Source organism: Podarcis tiliguerta (assembly GCF_965153285.1).
Source record: "Podarcis tiliguerta genome assembly, chromosome: 3".
Classification (NCBI taxonomy): Eukaryota; Metazoa; Chordata; class Lepidosauria; order Squamata; family Lacertidae; genus Podarcis; species Podarcis tiliguerta.
The window spans coordinates 69,596,635-69,614,928 of NC_139536.1; the positions used below are offsets into that span (position 1 = coordinate 69,596,635).

Genomic DNA, 18,294 nt, shown 5'->3' on the forward strand with positions numbered 1-18,294 from the left:
AACGGGGGCTCTCCAAAACACCAGGAAGGAACCCGTCCCGCCTACATCCTGCGCAGTCGCAGGAGAGTGACAGCCGAAGGCAGCGCAAGTTCACGTGACTGCCTCTGCCGCCGCCATTTTACGTTCGGGAACAAAGCCCGTTCTGCCAGGACTGCGTATATCGCTGCTATCGGTGGAAGAAGGGCGCCGTTTGTGGGCCGTGTGTGTTGTCCAGCGCTTTATTGGTGGTTGCAGTGCTAAGCACACTCCGTTAGGAGTCTTTCGTGGTCACAACTTCCAGAGGGTGAGCCGTGTTGGTCTTTTGCAGCAAAAAAGAGCGGAAAAGACCGTGTGGCACCTTTAAGACCAGCAGGTTATTTGTTGTCTCCAAAGGACAGGTGTGCCTGGCCTCTGTCACAAGAGCCTCCCAATTATGGCACCAGCTTTCGCGGACCGGAGTCTTCCTCAGATATTTCAAGTATTACCCTCGGTTCAGAGGGCTGGGCATGTGAGGGGATTTGTGGTTCACCAAGGAGAATCCTCCATACCTCGGATGGTATGGAGGCCACAAAAGCTGGTGCCATAATAAACGCGCGAGGCTTTCAGGTCTCGCGCTTCTTTGTTCCCTAGGGAGCAAGTCCCGTTGAACTCACACATTCAACAAGGTGCGGATTTCGCCTCGCGTAGCTGCAGCCTGATCTTAAAACAGAGAGAGTCTCGTGGCCCCTTAAAGACTAATAAATTTATTAGGGCGGGATTCAACCCGCTTCGCCAGATGCCGATCGTACTCATGCGTACTTGGGAGTTAGCACCACGGAGTTCAGCGCCACTTACTCCTAACTGAGAGCTTGTAGGCGAACCCAGTTAAGGGCCGACACGATAAAAAAAAGGCTCCGATTCCCCCCCCCCCAACGGCTCTCAGTTCCGCTACAGAGAAACCGTTAATTTCGAAACTCTCGAAGGCGACTCCAACTGCCGCTCACCCAGCCGCCGAACACTCTGGCTGCTGAGCGTGGCCGTTGGCTCTCTGAGAAGAGACCGGTTGGTGGTGCCCTTTTAAAAACTACTCGGCCTCGTGCCCCCATCGCGCTCGTTGATTGGGCGAAGGGAGCGGGGGCGGTTCCAAGAGAACGGCGAGGCTGGTCGCGGTCGCCAAGGTTACGGGGAAACAGCAATCTCGGCGGATCAGTGGTAGCCTATCGCGCGCCGCTTCAGTGTGGGCTGCCACCAAAAAGAAGCAGAGGGACACAGTTTGGTCAAGTCACGCAGTAAGTGCTCCTCATATCATTTCATCCGGTGCTGGCCGAAGCCAGACTCTCTCGTGCCGCTGTGTAGTCGGGGTTTCTTAACAATACCACATGATTTCTTTTACATAGATGCTACTACATTTCTTATACTGTACCGACTTTCTGCCTGTGCACTCAAGGTTCACAGTTTTGAAAGCAACCTAAATTTACAGTTTAAACCTAACATTCTGTAGCATAAAGAATGGTTTCTGGACTGGGAAACCTAACTACGCTCTTGGATTTTGCCAAAGGGTATTGTGATGTAGGGCTTGTCAGTAAATCGGTTTATCTTGTAAGTTATAGTGATATTGATAATGAACACATTTTTCTCCTAATGTAGGCTTACTGATGACATCTCAACAGGAGGAGCAACCTTATCCCTTTGTAGATATATATGATGAAGACGAAGCTGACAGAGTCTTTCTTACGTCTAAGCCCACCTGTTTCGCCATCCTTGGGAAACCTGTAAGAATTTCCAGTTTGATTAAACTGGCATTTTGAACAATATAACTTGATGCACAATCCTATACATGTTTATTCAGAAGTAAACCCCACTGTGTCCAATGGGAGTGTACCTATAGGAAGTATATACACTTACCTGGAATTCACTGGCGGAGGAAGAGGAGTGCAGGGGGAGTGCGCCGCCCCCGGCAGTGCGATCCCAATAGGGTGCCATCGCAGCTGCCCCCCCCCCCGCCCATGCTGGGCGCCACAATCCTGCAGGTAGCGTACCACGCCCCTAGGACGCATGCCACACCCCCAGGACGAGCGCCCCACCCCAGGACAAGCGCCAGTCCTGCCCTGCCTGCTCTCCGCCCCCCAGAGCATGAAGCTCTGCCACTGCTGGAATTAAGCCCCATTGAACTTAGTGGGATGAATGGAGTGCATCAAAGCCTTTTCCTCCATATTCCTCAGTAACAGTTGTAAGCCTTAATTGACTTAAGTTATAATAACATTAAGATCTGCCTAGACACACATTTTCTATTGCAAGTGTAGGCTCTTCAGCTCAGGAGTCTTGAAGAGATCACAGTAGACATACCAGCTCAATCCTCTCTGTACAAGTTTGGTGAAAAAGAAACGTACCAATGGTTTTTAGTTCATGCTTGCACCTCAAGTTCGCAGATAGTTGGCGGATACCATCTCTTTTAAGGAATAGATTGGAAATGGCCTCTGCAGGATGACTTACCCACGCCACTGCTGTAATATGTAGCATAAATGACATATCTTATTGTGCTTTGGTATTCTTTGCAGTGTTTCTGTGGTAGCCTAACTTGCCATCAGAAATAGTTTGGGTTTCTCAAAAATAAGTCACATCAAACCAATCTGATTTCTTTCTTTTTTTATGGAATTACAAACTTGGTAGATCAGGAAAATACTGTGGATATAGTGTACCTTGATTTCAGTAAGGCTTTTGACAAGGTCCCCCATGATATTCTTGTGAGGAAGCTTGTCAAATGTCAAATGTGTTTTTGCTGTGAAAGTTAGCAAGGAACAGAAGGTACAGTTTTAAGTTTAGTATAAAAATGGAAGCTATGGAATATATTCTATCAGATACAGAGATGACAAATATGATTTCTGGCCTGCACATTTCAAATCCATAAATACAGGTCTATAATAAAAATTAGCCTTTTAGTCTTTCCATTATATTATGTTACACTTGAAGCACTGCAGGGATTATTCTAGTTTTAAACAATACTACTTATGTCTATTTATCTTCTTTTTCAGAGTGTTGGGAAGAAAACATTAGCTAAAAAATTAGCCCAGATCTGGAAATGCACACTCATAGATGGTAAATACAAGCAACATTATGTTAGACAGTATGTCACTTATTGTATTTTTTTGAATGATTTCTAAAATTACATGTGTCAGTCAGATTAATGAAGCAATATGCATCTTTCCCATTGTTTTCAGATGTTAACAACTTTAATAGTAAAAGGAAAATAATAATAATAATAATAATAATAATAATAATAATAATAGTAAAATATATTTTTTTAATGCTGCCTTCATGCCCTGCTTGCCAGCTTTTATAAGAGTGTTGGAAACAAAATGTGTTAAATGGGTATTTAGTCTGGTTCAGCAAAGTTCATTTATTCTTATGGTCTTGTTTGTTCAGAGTTGCAGGAGCGTCCTTCATTTATTGTATGCAATGTACACTTTTTAACCCCCCTTTTTACATTTTGGTCACTGGCAAATTTTACTTCAGTTATATAGCACTTCAGTTTTCCTTCAATTATATAGAAGCCAAATAAGGGAGAGTCAGACTGGTTCAGATTTTTTTTTTTTAGATATTAAGTTTCAGGATCATAGTTGAAAAGGTGAACCTGATATTGGTCTCGAAATGCTATAAGAAAACTTTGAAATACTGAAAAAGATAATACATACAAGAGAAAACCTTCTTTACATATTTTTTTAAAGGAGGCTTAGATAGGAAACAGTATCCTTTCAGCCTCACCTAAAGTTCAGGTCACAATCTAGAGCTGCATGTTGTAGACCCAACTTCTGCTCCCCACTCCCGTTCAGCACGTCACCCTCCATCTAGTCGCACACCTTTCCCCTCTTGCTAGGTGAAACAAGGACAATCTCATTTTACCTTCAGCGGGCAGAGAAAGATTGGTGGCTGAATTGAATCAGGAGGCATAGCTACCACAGTAACATCTTTTACGGCTGTGAAGTGATTTAAAGGGGATACAGGTTCTCTCTGAGGTTCAAACTGAAAACCTCATTGCCACTTCAGCTACCTGTTCTTTTTCCTCTTTCAATTTTAAGTTCTTCCGCAAGTTCATTCTGCCCCTCAGAAACAAACCATGGTTCCCCAGGTGATCTGATTTCCTCAGGAGCTGTTACTTTGCTTAAATTTGCAAGAATGGACACAGCAGGGCAGTGATTGAATTCTCACTTGCTTGCTTGGGACTGATCTGGCATCAGCAGGATTCTGAGTAAAAGGCTGAGAAGGCAACAGAGGTTTACCTGTTGGTTTCAGAAATAAGTGCTTCTCTGAAATTCTACCCTTGGTGAAAAATTACAGTGATTTCCAAAGAATCAAATATATTTGCAAGTCTAGAATCTCTCAACTTTTAAACCACACTATAAGTTTTCATTAAATCTGTAATTTATTTTAACTTAGTTCTTTGTAATTGTTCATTTACAAATCTTGGTGTTCTTGGATTTCATTACTTAGAAAAACATGGGAGCCCTCTGGTGGATAAAACCACATTTCATGATGCAGGATATCTATAATCAGAATATTTCACCTTTTTAAAACTAATTGGCAGCTTGCATAGCTACTTTGAAGATCAGCGAACAGGAGGGGAGGAAAAAGTGCTTTCCCCTTTCTTCTGCTATTGTTTCCTTGATATAAATGCTGTTTTCTGAAGCCAACATCGGCAGAGGGTGCCTTTTAACTTTGAAAATCCCTAATAAGGCAATGCTTTTATTAGGCCAATGAAAACATCACAAAACTCTTAATCAGATTGGGGATTGAGTGGCTATGTTTAGATTCTAGTAAATCTACAGCATGAAGATAAATTAGTTATTGTCCTTCTATTTATGCAGCTGTGAATTCATGCAGTCTGCTTTGCTTTTTCTTTATTCTTTTAAAATAATAATTTGTATCTGCATTAAAAAATTTGATTCAGCCAACGGTTTAAACTTTTTAAAAAACACATACCAAAATTCTCCTAAACCATGACAAAAAATGCAAATTAAAATTAGAAATAAAAAAATCCTAAACCTTACAAAGGTTGAAGATTTAGACAACAGCTCAATATACCTATACTGTTCCCCTCTCCAAAGGTCTTCTGTACAGGTTATTTTTAATATTCGCACATCTCATAGATAAACTATGGGATTCATGAAGCTGCTTTAGAAGGAGAGAAGATAGATTCATGAAGGATAAGGCTGTCAATGGCTATATATCTAGAATCAAAGACATTATGCCTCTGAATATCAGGTGCTGAGAAACAACATAATGAAAAGGCTGTTTGCTTCATGTCCTGTTTTTGGGATTCTCATACACAATTGGTTGGTTGCTATGGCTGATCCATAAGGGCTCTTATATAGTCCTTCATTCTGTTTCCCAAAGACCTATGTTCTCACAAGAGAGAAAAGAAGGGGCTAGCAAAGCCTACAGGCACCAAAGAAAAGGCCCTCTCTATTGAGGCACAGATAACTATCTAAGCATACAGTGGTACCTCGGGTTACATATGCTTCAGGTTACATATGCTTCGGGTTACAGACTCCGCTAACCCAGAAATAGTGCTTCAGGTTAAGAACTTCGCTTCAGGATGAGAACAGAAATCGGGCTCCGACGGCACGGCAGCAGCAGGAGGCCCCATTAGCTAAAGTGGTGCTTCAGGTTAAGAACAGTTTCAGGTTAAGAACGGACCTCTGGAACGAATTAAGTACTTAACCTGAGGTACCACTGTATTCCTATCTTCCCATGTTGACATCATCTCCGTATTGTGAAATGCACATCCAGCAAAGGGACTGTATTTACATCCCACGGTGGAGGGGTAGTTAAAGAAGCGGGGTGTATCATGATCTGTATGATCATTCTACATTGTTGCTGTTTAATTACGATTTAAAGTAATCTAAACTGTGTTGTGTTGAATGTGTATATGCATCCAGAAGTCAACTCTAATAAATTGTAACCTCTTTCTGTATGATGTATCATTTTTAGCTTCAGAGCTTATTGATGAGAACATAACAGCAGAAACAGAATATGGAATCAAGGTAGAGCCCTTGTATTTTTTAATTGATTTATTGGGCATATTTTGTTTTTAAGGCTATGTTAGTGAAGGTCCATTTCATCTCAGTGTTGCTTCAGTTAAAAAGAAGAAGTAAAAGATGTGGTGAAAGATGCCCTGAGTGGCGCAATGGATCAGTGGGTCTGGCTGTTAACCAGAAGGTTGGTGGTTTGAACCCACCCACCCAGGGATGGCTGTGGGCAGGATTCTTGCATTGCAGGGGGGGGGGACTAGATGACCCTCAGGGTCCCTTCCAACTCTACAGTTCTTTGATTCTATGATTCTGGAGATTTTGTGGATCTAGTTTCAGAGTAAAAAAAGTCGGGCCAGATGTGTGAATAGTCTGAATGGTTATTAGGTAGCTGCCTATTTTAATGTGTGTTAATTATGTGTTTCACTTTATGTATGCAGAATATGATGTTTTGTTTTGCTTTTTCTTTAGTGTAATGAATTGCTCTATCAAGGTCAAGCTATACCTGAAGACTTGATTATCAAAATGCTTATGAAGAAGATTGAATCTCCAGAGGTTTTTCACTTTGGTACTTCTTTTCTCCCCCAAATCCTTCTTTAAAGGCAGAATTGTGTATGATGGGGGTGGGGAGTCGATTTTAGTTACTTGGTAGCCCTGAACATAAGGTAACAAGGGGATGCATTTGCACATTATGCTTTGCTAGCAACAGTGCAACCTATGAACATATAAATATTATAAATCATCCCATAATTTTTATTTTTTATTAAAGGGATGCATAGAAATCCATTGTCTATTTGAAATAAAGCAATATGGGCTTCTTCTCTTAGATTCCATCTCTTGGAAACCCTATAAATTGCAGTGCTTTTTATAGGGTAATCTTTGGTAATATTGTAATCTTTGATAATACTGACCCCTGTTCAAGGCCAAAATTTAGTGCCCCCAAATGGACCTTCTCAATTTTGCACCCCCATTGCTCAGCACCCAGTGTGGGAGAACCGCCCATACCCCCTGTTTTGAACCGCAGGCCCAAAGGAAGGCTCGTTGGAGTTGTTGGGTGTAGGGATACCAAAGAAGGATGCCAAATACACCAGAATGGCCAGTTCTAGTGCTTTATTAAGAAGGTGTAGCAAAGCAGCCTGCCAGGTCTCCTAGCCTTTACAGACACAAGACAGACACTGCAGCAAGGAGATGACTTGTCCGCACCCAAGCAAACATGCATACATTTTTTATACACAAAGCAGCATACATCATTTCAGCTGACTAGATGAAGATAAAAAGGTTAGGTCCAGTCGTGACCGACTCTGGGGTTGTGGCGCTCATCTTGCTTTATTGGCCGAGGGAGCCGGCGTACAGCTTCCGGGTCATGTGGCCAGCATGACTAAGCCGCTTCTGGTGAACCAGAGCAGCGCATGGAAACGCCGTTTACCTTCCTACTGGAGCAGTACCTATTTATCTACTTGCAGTTTGACATGCTTTCAAACTGCTAGGTTGGTAGGAGCAGGGACTAAGCAACGGGAGCTCACCCCGTCGCGGGGATTCGAACCGCTGACCTTCTGATCGGCAAGTCCTAGGCTTTCTGGTTTAACCCACAGTGCCACCTGCGTCCCTTAGATGAAGATATATGTGACAAATACCCAAACTTTACAGATAGCTCCCTTTTCTGGGCTCAGAGCCCAGCCCCCAAGCCCACAGATATTGATAACATCAGAGCAATATATATATTGCTACAACAACTACCAATTAATTGTGGGGTTATCTTGGCAACCAATATGGCGTTAGCAAAGCTTGTGGAACACACCATCCTAAATCTGGTGCTGGAGAAAGGTACACCACCTCCTTCATAGTCACACAGTATGCTCATATTCAGCCCCAGCACAGCCTTTTTTTTGGCTAATTTAGTGTCACATAAAGCAAGATAACTGCATTATTGAACATTGATGTTCTCACACAAGATTTTTCTAGGACCCCCATCCTCATCAAACAACATCAGTTACACACTTATTATTCTGTAAGAGTGGTTGTAAAATTTGTATATTTTTGACTTTAAAACAACAACCCATTAAATAGTGTGTTTTTTCTGGGTGGGGTTGTGTGTTCTTTCCCATAGGTTATGTTCTCTGTGATTTTCCTTCTCTCTCTGAAGAACACATGAGTATACCAGAACAAATTGACGTAATTAGAAATGCAAAATTAAAACCAGATTTCCTGATTAATATTAAGGTAATGTCAGTTTTAATTATTTCTTAGTCAATCTACTACTTACTATGCAAATGTGATACCTGTGGAGTGAAATATTTCAGACAATTCAACTAATTTTTAGTCACAGTGGACCCATTAAAATGAGTGAGCATCAGGACATTTTTTTAGCTGGAACTCACCGGAATTGAGTTCCAGGACCTCTTTGGTGAATTCTGGCACCCCTTTGGTGCGTTCTGGCAGCTCTGTAGCATTCCAGTATGGTGGCACATCAGTTGGAGCTGTGTGACAACTTTGGCTGCGTGCTCCCCCCCCCCCAAAAAATAGTTAAACTACTTTAGGTGGGTGCTCCCCCTAAAAAAGCTACAGCACCTCTTTTTCTAGAAAAAAAAAATCCAGTTATTTCAGTGGACCTACTTTGTGTAAAAATTAACTTAATACCAAATTTCTAGTTGTTTCATTCAAAGGTTCTGGTTTCTCCCAAAATTAACGTTTTCTCTGGTGCCCATGGCACTTTCTCAACACTTCAAATGTGCCAAAAAGGTTGGTGATCCCATGGTTAGTCATTTGAAGTTCCCCCAACAGCAGCTATGCTGACATTCACTTTAGCTTAGGGCAGAGGGGCTGGATGAACAGTTTGCTGAATAAAGTGATCCACTGCCTGGTGACATTGAACCAAACAGTACTGAATTGGACTAGACCCTGTATAGGACTAGTGATGTGCATGTATACAAAATCATCCCTTTTTACTGCTATCTGGAAACAGCTTCTGATTTCCCTTTTATTATTCTGAAGATGTTCGTACACTTTAATTTTACACTTTAATTTTAGTTGCAAGGCTTAAAAAAATGTACAAAGTTGTGAAGCTCTCTTTTAGCTTTACTCGGATGGAAGAGGACCAATCAAATACAATTTCCTTGACAGATATGAAAGTTCTTGTTTCAGGATCCAGACCTGATGGAGGTTAGGTGCAATAACGCCAACCAAAGCTTTCAGCTAAATAGCCACGTATTTAAAGAAATTGTCCACCACTGCATTGCCCTTTTACATTTTTCTGCAGCGCTTGCTGTTCAGGGGGATATAATGATACAGCTTGTAGTATTATTATTGTACTGCAGTCTCCCCCATATGAGAGTAGCCAACTTATGAGTGTGCTCAAAACTCCAAGTCCTCATCTTTCCTTCAAAGAGGTTTTACTGAGTCCTAGTATTTGGGGGTTGGAACTCTGCACAGTATCCTCAATGTGAGTTTTATGATGAGAAAACTCACACTGGGAATACTGTGCAGATTTCCTTCCCTCCTCCCTCAATTTCTGCTCCTGTAAAGAGTTTACATTCCTGGCTCACCACTTGTTTGACACCCAGAAACTGTCGGTTCCTGCTGTGCCTCTCATGCTAAGGCAATATGGCACTTTATAAGTGTCCTTTCCTTTTCACTAGATGCTGCTGCTCAGTCTTTCCCAAGTTCTGTCCCTCTTTATAGCATACCAAGGAGAGCGATCCCAGGCAGGTGTTAGGCCCTGCAGAGCCGAAATACAGTTGTGGCTTGCCTCCAACACAGCTCATACTGAGATCAGACTCACTATGGTATTATGTTTAATCTTAAAGATGAACAATATTATTATGTAAACAACATTCCCCCCCCCTATTTTTCACTAGTGTCCTGACTATGATTTGTGCCAAAGAATCAGTGGACTAAGGCAGCACCCTGAAACAGGGCAAATATATCAAAGGGAAGAGTGGGATCCTGAAATTATTGAAAAGCGTAAGAAAAAGAAGAAAGAGCCACGCAAATCTGCGGAAGAAGAAGAGGAAGAAGAGGAAGAGGAAGAAGAAGAGGAGACAAATGAGGTAACTTAACCAGGTTATCTAAACAGGTAAGGTTAAGAATACTGCAAGTAAAGGAAGACTTGGGAATTGTTCAGAAACAATTCTCAATACATTTTACTCAATTCTATTTGTAATTGAATACAAAATTGCTTCCTAGACAGAATTCAAATAAAATGCTTCTTTTCTAGTACAGTTATCTTGCACATATATCAAATATCCTTTTCAGTGAATTGAAAATAATTTATGCCCTTAACAATAATACATACAATATAATAGACTCTTCTCTGTGCTCAGTAAATTAGTAAACTTACTTGAATGTCTACCTGTCTTGATCTTTAAGGCTTGAAACAGGTAGCTATAAAAATATATTTAGAAAGGGGAGGAAAGACACCATATTAATGAATTATTCGCTTACCCCTGCACACCAAACATCAGTTCTAACATAAAATATGTTACATTGTTTATTAGGCCAGGCTTTGGCAATCTTCTATGAAAAAATGAGTCCTGTAATTGTAGAGTATTATTGTACACTTTAATAGTCATGACTTTTCCCAAAGAAACCTGGGAACTACAGTTCATGCTTGGAATTGTAGCTTTCTGACAAACTACAGTGGTACCTCAGGTTAAGAACTTAATTCATTCTGTAGAACCGTTCTTAACCTGAAACAGTTCTTAACCTGAAGCACTACTTTAGCTAATGGGGCTTCCTGCTGCTTCCGCGCCACCGGAGCATGATTTCTGTTCTCATCCTGAAGCAAAGTTCTTGACCCGAGATACTATTTCTGGGTTAGCAGAGTCTGTAACCTGACGTGTCTGTAACCTGAAGCATCTGTAACCTGAGGTACCACTGTATAGTTCACTTGAGGAATGAAGGAAAACTGTATGATGAAAGAATGGTACAGTGGTACCTCGGGTTACATACGCTTCCGGTTACAGACTCCACTAACCCAGAAATAGTACCTTGGGTTAAGAACTTTGCTTCAGGATGAGAACAGAAATCGTGCTCTGGCGGTGCAGCGGCAGTGGGAGGCCCCATTAGCTAAAGTGGTGCTTCAGGTTAAGAACAGTTTCAAGTTAAGAATGGACCTCCAGAACAAATTAAGTACTTAACCCGAGGTACCACTGTAAATGAGTTCCAGAATTTGGTATACAAGAATGCAGGATTGACTAGAGGATCATATTGAGGTATACTGAATGATGAAGAAACACCATACCTTTGATCATTGGAGACACTGTTTAAATTCCAGTCTGATTTGTCTGCATTCATAAGAAACATTCCTCATTTGGAATGTTGTAACCAGCTGCAGCCTATAGTGACCCATTGAAATCAACAGACTTAAGTTGGTCAACATCTTTTTCCAGGAAAGTTAAGTCCTTGAGTATAGGCTTGCCTTGCCAGTCAGGGGGCCAAGGCTGAGCGCACCACTGTCCCCTGAAGTAAACCCCGAAGCCCAGGGAACCCGCCGCGTCAGAGTGCACTTGGAAATCGGTTTGCAGGGCCATGTGATCTTGCCAGAGGGAAATACCGTTGTATCCCTCAAGGAAGTGAAGCCAAATCTGGAGGTCCGCCTTTACTGTCTTAGGGAGGCGCACCCTGTGGTGTGGGGATTTCAAGCCCGCAGACAGCTTAGCTAGCCGTCTGCAAAAGGGGCGCCCTGGGGAGACCACCCTGCATGCGAAGTTCAGATGACCAAGGAGGGACTGGATTTGCTTAAGGGTGACCTTCCTAAGGGGGAGAAGCTGAGAGATAATCCCCTTAAGGGTGACCAACTTGTCTGCAGGCAGCCGGGAGGTCTGAGCCACCGTGTCGAGCTCTATACCCAGGTAAGTCAAGGTGGTGACTGGACCCTCGGTCTTTTCCCCCGCGAGGGGAACGCCCAGTTCCTCCGCCAAGGCCTTGAAGGCCTGTAGTGATGACAAGCAGTCGGCTGCGTTCCTTGCCACAAGAATGAAATCATCCAAATAATGACTGATACCCGTAACACCCGATCTAAATTTAAAGGCCCACTCGAGGAAAGTACTAAAGGTCTCAAAGGCTGCGCAGGCTATGGAGCACCCCATAGGCATTGCCTTGTCTATGAAGAACAGACCCATGAATTTAAAACCCAACCAACGATAGTCCCTGGGGTGAACCGGGAGGAGGCGAAATGCTGACTCAATGTCACACTTCGCCAAAAAGGCGCCTCTACCAAATCCCCGTACTAGCTTTACAGCCTGGTCAAACGATGCATACTTTACTGTGCATAGTTCCTGGGGTATGGCATCATTAACTGAGGCACCTTTGGGATAGGAGAGGTTATGAATCATCCTGAATTCCCCGGGGGCCTTCTTAGGGACTATACCCAAAGGCGAGATGTGCAGCTGTTCAACAGGAGGTACCGTAAAAGGCCCCGCCACCCTTCCCAACGAAATCTCTTTTTGAATCTTTTTCAAGGCGATGTCCGGCCTTTCAAGAACAGATTTTTGGTTCGGAGGGCAGTTAGCGTTGGGGGCGAAGGCCACCGGAATTCTAAAGCCATGGGAGAAACCGTTCTCTAATAAGCGGGCCGCTTGCTTGTCTGGGTAATGTTCTAAAAGGGGTCGTAGCGCCTGAAGTATAATTGGAGAGGGGGCCAGGGTCAAAGAAGGATTAGTCGCTGAAGGCCATTGTGACAAATTCTGGGCAACCTCAGTAGCGGGTTCCGGCTGCGCCACGGGAGGTATTAGAGGCATTGGCGGGGGCACCCTGATTTCCCTGCTGAGGGTGTCCCCTGCCGCCACGAAAGGGCTGCTGCCTATTTTTATAGCAAGAAGAGGCCGGGTGACCGCCCAAGCACTTTTCACACTCATGCAAGTACTTACAGGCGGCGCGCTGACATGTTCCCTTGTTATAATCCCAACATTGCTTGCGACGCTTAGGATCCGCCCTACCCGCTTTTGTTACCTCATGGGGTTTCTTCTCAATGTTGGGGCCCACGTGCTCCAACCACTGGTTATTGTCCTTCTGATCCCATCGCGTGGATGACAGTTGCGAGGCGTTCCTTCGAAAGTCCTCGTCATAAGCAATGGCCGCCTCATCGCCAGCTAACTCCCGCGCCCTTCGCACGTGTGCCAAGTAGGATGCGAGATGCATGCCCCGCTTAGGATAGCCCCCCAGCACTATCCCCATAAAAACCTGATACCCATTAAGCCAATTCTCAAAGGTGCGCTCCACCCGGGGGGATCTATACCTTTTCTTACCCTGGTACCTCCTCTTTTCCCCTTTTCCTTTGGTTTGGACTGGGGGTAGCAGAGAGAACATGTCCACATAGTCACCATTGAGGATTTTATCCCTCTTCCTCTTAGAGAGGTGACCTCCTATGATGAAATCAGTAGGTGCGTGCGTGGACTTCTTGATATCCTCTAGAAGGGACCCATCTTTCCACTCGAGCGTCCCATTGAATTTCTTTCGGTGGGAATTGGCCCGCCTCTCGTGTACCCACAAGGGGGCCCCCGTGTCCTCCCCCTCACCCCAATAAGTTTCCATGGGAACATCACTGTCACTATCAGAAGAAGATGTACCTGTGAAATCCTCAGAGTCCGAATTGTCCCTCCTTCTGCTCTTCTTAGCGACGTGCTTCCTCTTAGCTTTTCGCTTACCCCCCTTGGATGAGTGGTTCTGGTGGTCTGGATCGTCAGCTGGCTCGGCTGCCTGCTGCGGTGGGAGATCTTCCTCCGAGGAGGCCACCTCTGATGAGCACCGCTGAGGCTCCTGAAAGACACTAGGTACCCCAACATCCTCCTGCGCCGGCGCCTGGGGGGCAGCCCGTGATGACTTGGACTTGTCTGCGGCTGTCCTAGGCTTATGTGGTGCGGCCCTAGCCTTCTGTGACGAAGCCCTATCGTTCTGGGCCCGCGCGGTTTGCAAGCGTGTTTGGGGGCGATTTGCGGGGCCTCCACCCTGACGGGTTGGACCCGCTGTGGAAGTAGAGGGCCTTACCAAGTCCTGTTGACTAGAAGGGGTGTCCGGGATGCAGTCTTGCGACAACTCCACTATAGCTGCAGTAGGGGCCGGTTGGGGCCCACAATGCGCATAAAAATTTTGGATTGCGGTAAAAAGTTGAACTAAAGCCTGAGGGTTGCCTTGCGCTGTGGGAAGTAAAGGCCCAGCTGCCTGATTCGACCTGGAAGCGCTCCTGTTCGCCATTATTGCTGCTAGACAAAGAAGACGATCGGCAGCCACAGAACACTAATGCTTAATATAGGGCAAGAGATTTGGATTTGACAAACCGCACTATCACTGCCTCAAATTGCGGAGGAGCAGATGAGTTTGGATTTGATGAACCGCTTTAACACTGCATCAAATGGTTCAATAACTTGGACAGTACTGTTCTACAACTCTTATTATGCGTCTATTTATTTATTCCAATTTAATTATCTATTTATTTATTTATTTATTTAATGTTATATATGTGTATAATATATGTAAATATATGTATATTATTACTATTGTTGCTATTTATTAATCGTTTTGTATTCTCTTAACCTAACAGTTTATTCAGAAAACAAGAATTTTTTTTTTTTTAAAGTTATTATTATATATATATTTTTATTTATTTATTTATTTATTTATTTTTCTATTTATTATTTATTTATTTAATTATTTTCGCTATTGTGTATTACTATACCCAAAAGCACTCTTTGCTTAAGCTAGTATCAATTGCGTTCTTTATTAACTGGTTATAAATCAAATACAATTGTGAGCAATTAAAAGGGAAAGATTAGGCCGACACTGCCTCGCCCTCAACAAAGATGGCCGACGCGGCCTCCACGAGGGTGTTCAAAGATGGCGGCGCCCCTTCCCTCAATCAAGATGGCCGACGCTGCGGTGTATTGCCCACACTCAAAATGGCCGCCGGGCCGGGACCACGTGGTCCTGTTGTTAATGGCCGCCCCTGCGCGTCGCCGTAGTAACGATTGCAGCCGCCCTGCTGACTGCAACCACTTTAAAAGATTAAACTAGACGGGAAATGAACCAACTAAAACTAAGTGAACTCAGCGATAAACTACACCCTTGGAGGAAGTAAGCAGGAAGTATAAAATGCACTCGACAAAGTTCACAACACAGACAGAGATATATATTCAGCCCCTCGTCCCCGTAAGCCCGCTAAGGATTTAAAGCACCTCTAACAGCCAGCACACGTGTGATCCGCGAAGCCGGAGAAGCACGGCAAGCGGCTAAAATCTTCCAAGCACGGCAATTATATCAAACCGAACAAAAGGAAACACCGTTAAACCACAAAGCCCCGGATTACGCTAGCCGCGGGAAAGCACGAGCCCTCCACCGCACCGCGGTTGCACCCGCAGGCAAGCCGGGTTCACGTGAACCACGAGGGCTTAAGCCCTAGGGAGGACTCAGGCGTATACGCTAGAAGGAAAATTGCGGGAAAATCAGAAGGCTATGGGTGAACGATAGTACCCCAAAAAGGTTCCCCAGGAAGCGTGAAACCCAGGAAGCGTGAAAGCGTTGCAGATAGGACCTGGCGAGCGCGGAAGCAGCCCGAGAGCAGCGAATCCACCGTCCAGCGTTGTGTGATCGCGGGTCCCAGATCGCCAGTCCCAGGAGGGTAGGTCCAAAGATGAGGATCCAAAGCGCACGGAGCAGCAGAGCGACGCAAGTAAACGAAGCAGAAACCAGGCTGTACAATCAGCTGCTAAAGGCTGCAAAGGCAAAGGCTGTACAATCAGCTGCTAAAGGCTGCAAAGGAAAAAGGCTGCTGCTCCAGGAGAGAAAGGGGCGAGCCAGGGGCTGCCCCGACCTTTTATGGGGCTAAGGACCGCCCACTGAGCCAGCTGATTGGCTGGCCGGGGGAATCCTATTCAAATGAGGGAATCCCGGGGAATCCCGCGGGGCTACGTAGCCCCGCGATGGTGCAGATGTGGGCGTGAGCCCGCAACCCCACCCCCTCTCTATGTCGGGAGTGGCTTTATCTTGCACATATATCAAATATCCTTTTCAGTGAATTGAAAATAATTTATGCCCTTAACAATAATACATACAATATAATAGACTCTTCTCTGTGCTCAGTAAATTAGTAAACTTACTTGAATGTCTACCTGTCTTGATCTTTAAGGCTTGAAACAGGTAGCTATAAAAATATATTTAGAAAGGGGAGGAAAGACACCATATTAATGAATTATTCGCTTACCCCTGCACACCAAACATCAGTTCTAACATAAAATATGTTACATTGTTTATTAGGCCAGGCTTTGGCAATCTTCTATGAAAAAATGAGTCCTGTAATTGTAGAGTATTATTGTACACTTTAATAGTCATGACTTTTCCCAAAGAAACCTGGGAACTACAGTTCATGCTTGGAATTGTAGCTTTCTGACAAACTACAGTGGTACCTCAGGTTAAGAACTTAATTCATTCTGTAGAACCGTTCTTAACCTGAAACAGTTCTTAACCTGAAGCACTACTTTAGCTAATGGGGCTTCCTGCTGCTTCCGCGCCACCGGAGCATGATTTCTGTTCTCATCCTGAAGCAAAGTTCTTGACCCGAGATACTATTTCTGGGTTAGCAGAGTCTGTAACCTGACGTGTCTGTAACCTGAAGCATCTGTAACCTGAGGTACCACTGTATAGTTCACTTGAGGAATGAAGGAAAACTGTATGATGAAAGAATGGTACAGTGGTACCTCGGGTTACATACGCTTCCGGTTACAGACTCCACTAACCCAGAAATAGTACCTTGGGTTAAGAACTTTGCTTCAGGATGAGAACAGAAATCGTGCTCTGGCGGTGCAGCGGCAGTGGGAGGCCCCATTAGCTAAAGTGGTGCTTCAGGTTAAGAACAGTTTCAAGTTAAGAATGGACCTCCAGAACAAATTAAGTACTTAACCCGAGGTACCACTGTAAATGAGTTCCAGAATTTGGTATACAAGAATGCAGGATTGACTAGAGGATCATATTGAGGTATACTGAATGATGAAGAAACACCATACCTTTGATCATTGGAGACACTGTTTAAATTCCAGTCTGATTTGTCTGCATTCATAAGAAACATTCCTCATTTGGAATGTTGTAACCAGCTGCAGCCTATAGTGACCCATTGAAATCAACAGACTTAAGTTGGTCAACATCTTTTTATTTCAGTGGGTCTACTCTTAGCATTACTTTAGGAACAGTGAATTGTTTTCAGCCAAAGGGATGCATCCTCCTCTGGGCAACTGGTGGGGTGGAGTGTGGGACATGCCAGTGGTAGGTGTGGTCAGCGGCAAAAGTGGGTGAAGCAACAAATGTGAATTTTACCTTTACCGGTAGGCTAGATTCTACCCGGTCTCTGCCCTCCATCCAGGCAAGCTAGAAATATCATCAGAGTTCAGGGATGCATTCCAACCAGGTAAAAACACCCAAGGAGGTTTCAAAGCAGGGCCAGTGAGGATTGTGGTCTGGGGAGAGTGGGTGTGGCCAGGGGAGAGTCCAGAGGGCTAGGGAGAGAGGCATTTCATCCCTGGGACTGATGTTCCCATCCCTGACTGAGTTGGATTCAGTCCACTACCTTCAGTCCATGACGGCCACAGTCTAGTGACCCCAAGGCACACCCAGGCTTTATGCACACAATATAGAGGGTGCTCACACAGAGCTCTCATTTATAGAATTGAAAATGCCTTTGTGCCACTGTTTAGATTTTTCATTCTGTAAAATACTTGAGTAGGAAATGGAAGTAAGCTTGGTATATTTTTAATTATAATGAAGCAAAGTATCCTTTTTGTTTTTGTTGTAGGCAATAGCTGATCAGATTATGCTGACAGAAATTTTGCCACATTTAGTACACAGACCAGAAGATTTTTTAGAAAACATACAAGAGAGAGTTGCAATCTATAAGGACATTATGCTACGTCCTTTAGAGGTAAGAACAAGATGACATCTGTGCTACGACTTCTAGAAGTAAGTTAGTTGTTGTTTTTAAGTACCTGATTGTCATTTCTTCAAAATTGTTTGATATTGCTAATCACCACATGTGCCCTGTGAGAACTATGCTCTTAAATTATACTGATGATAACACAAATGCCCACTGCTCCTATAAACCATTCATGTTGTGGTTACTCATCACAGCTGTAACAGCACAGAACTGGGTGGTTGAATTGGGCCCATGCATTAGGAAGTAGAACTCTAAAACATAAATTGTAGGGTAATGCATTCTTTTCCTACCTAGCTTTTTTGTTTACAGGGGGATGGGTAGTGTCTTTCTACTGGAAGTATGGGCATTGGGTATGCATGTTGGAAAACTGTTTGTCAAGCCACTAAGACTGGGATAGCT

At 43.9% G+C, this 18,294-nt stretch overlaps 1 protein-coding gene across 5 annotated transcripts in view; it reads left to right on the forward strand.

Moving 5' to 3' along the window:
* The first annotated feature begins 156 nt into the window (after nt 1-156).
* AK9 (adenylate kinase 9) overlaps nt 157-18,294 on the forward strand; it is a 58,383-nt gene continuing 40,245 nt past the window's right edge. Inside the window, exons 1-8 of one of the 5 annotated variants that reach the window (XM_083433759.1) lie at nt 157-283; nt 1,606-1,730; nt 2,991-3,054; nt 5,947-5,999; nt 6,456-6,552; nt 8,092-8,204; nt 9,839-10,030; nt 17,758-17,883. In XM_083433759.1, the coding sequence (XP_083289885.1) occupies nt 1,614-1,730; nt 2,991-3,054; nt 5,947-5,999; nt 6,456-6,552; nt 8,092-8,204; nt 9,839-10,030; nt 17,758-17,883 (762 nt within the window). In that variant the 5' untranslated portion in view covers nt 157-283; nt 1,606-1,613. Of the gene's footprint in view, nt 284-1,120; nt 1,248-1,605; nt 1,731-2,990; nt 3,055-5,946; nt 6,000-6,455; nt 6,553-8,091; nt 8,205-9,838; nt 10,031-17,757; nt 17,884-18,294 lie in introns of those variants that run through there. The other 4 variants (XM_083433758.1, XM_083433760.1, XM_083433762.1 and 1 more) reach the window with 4 other exon arrangements.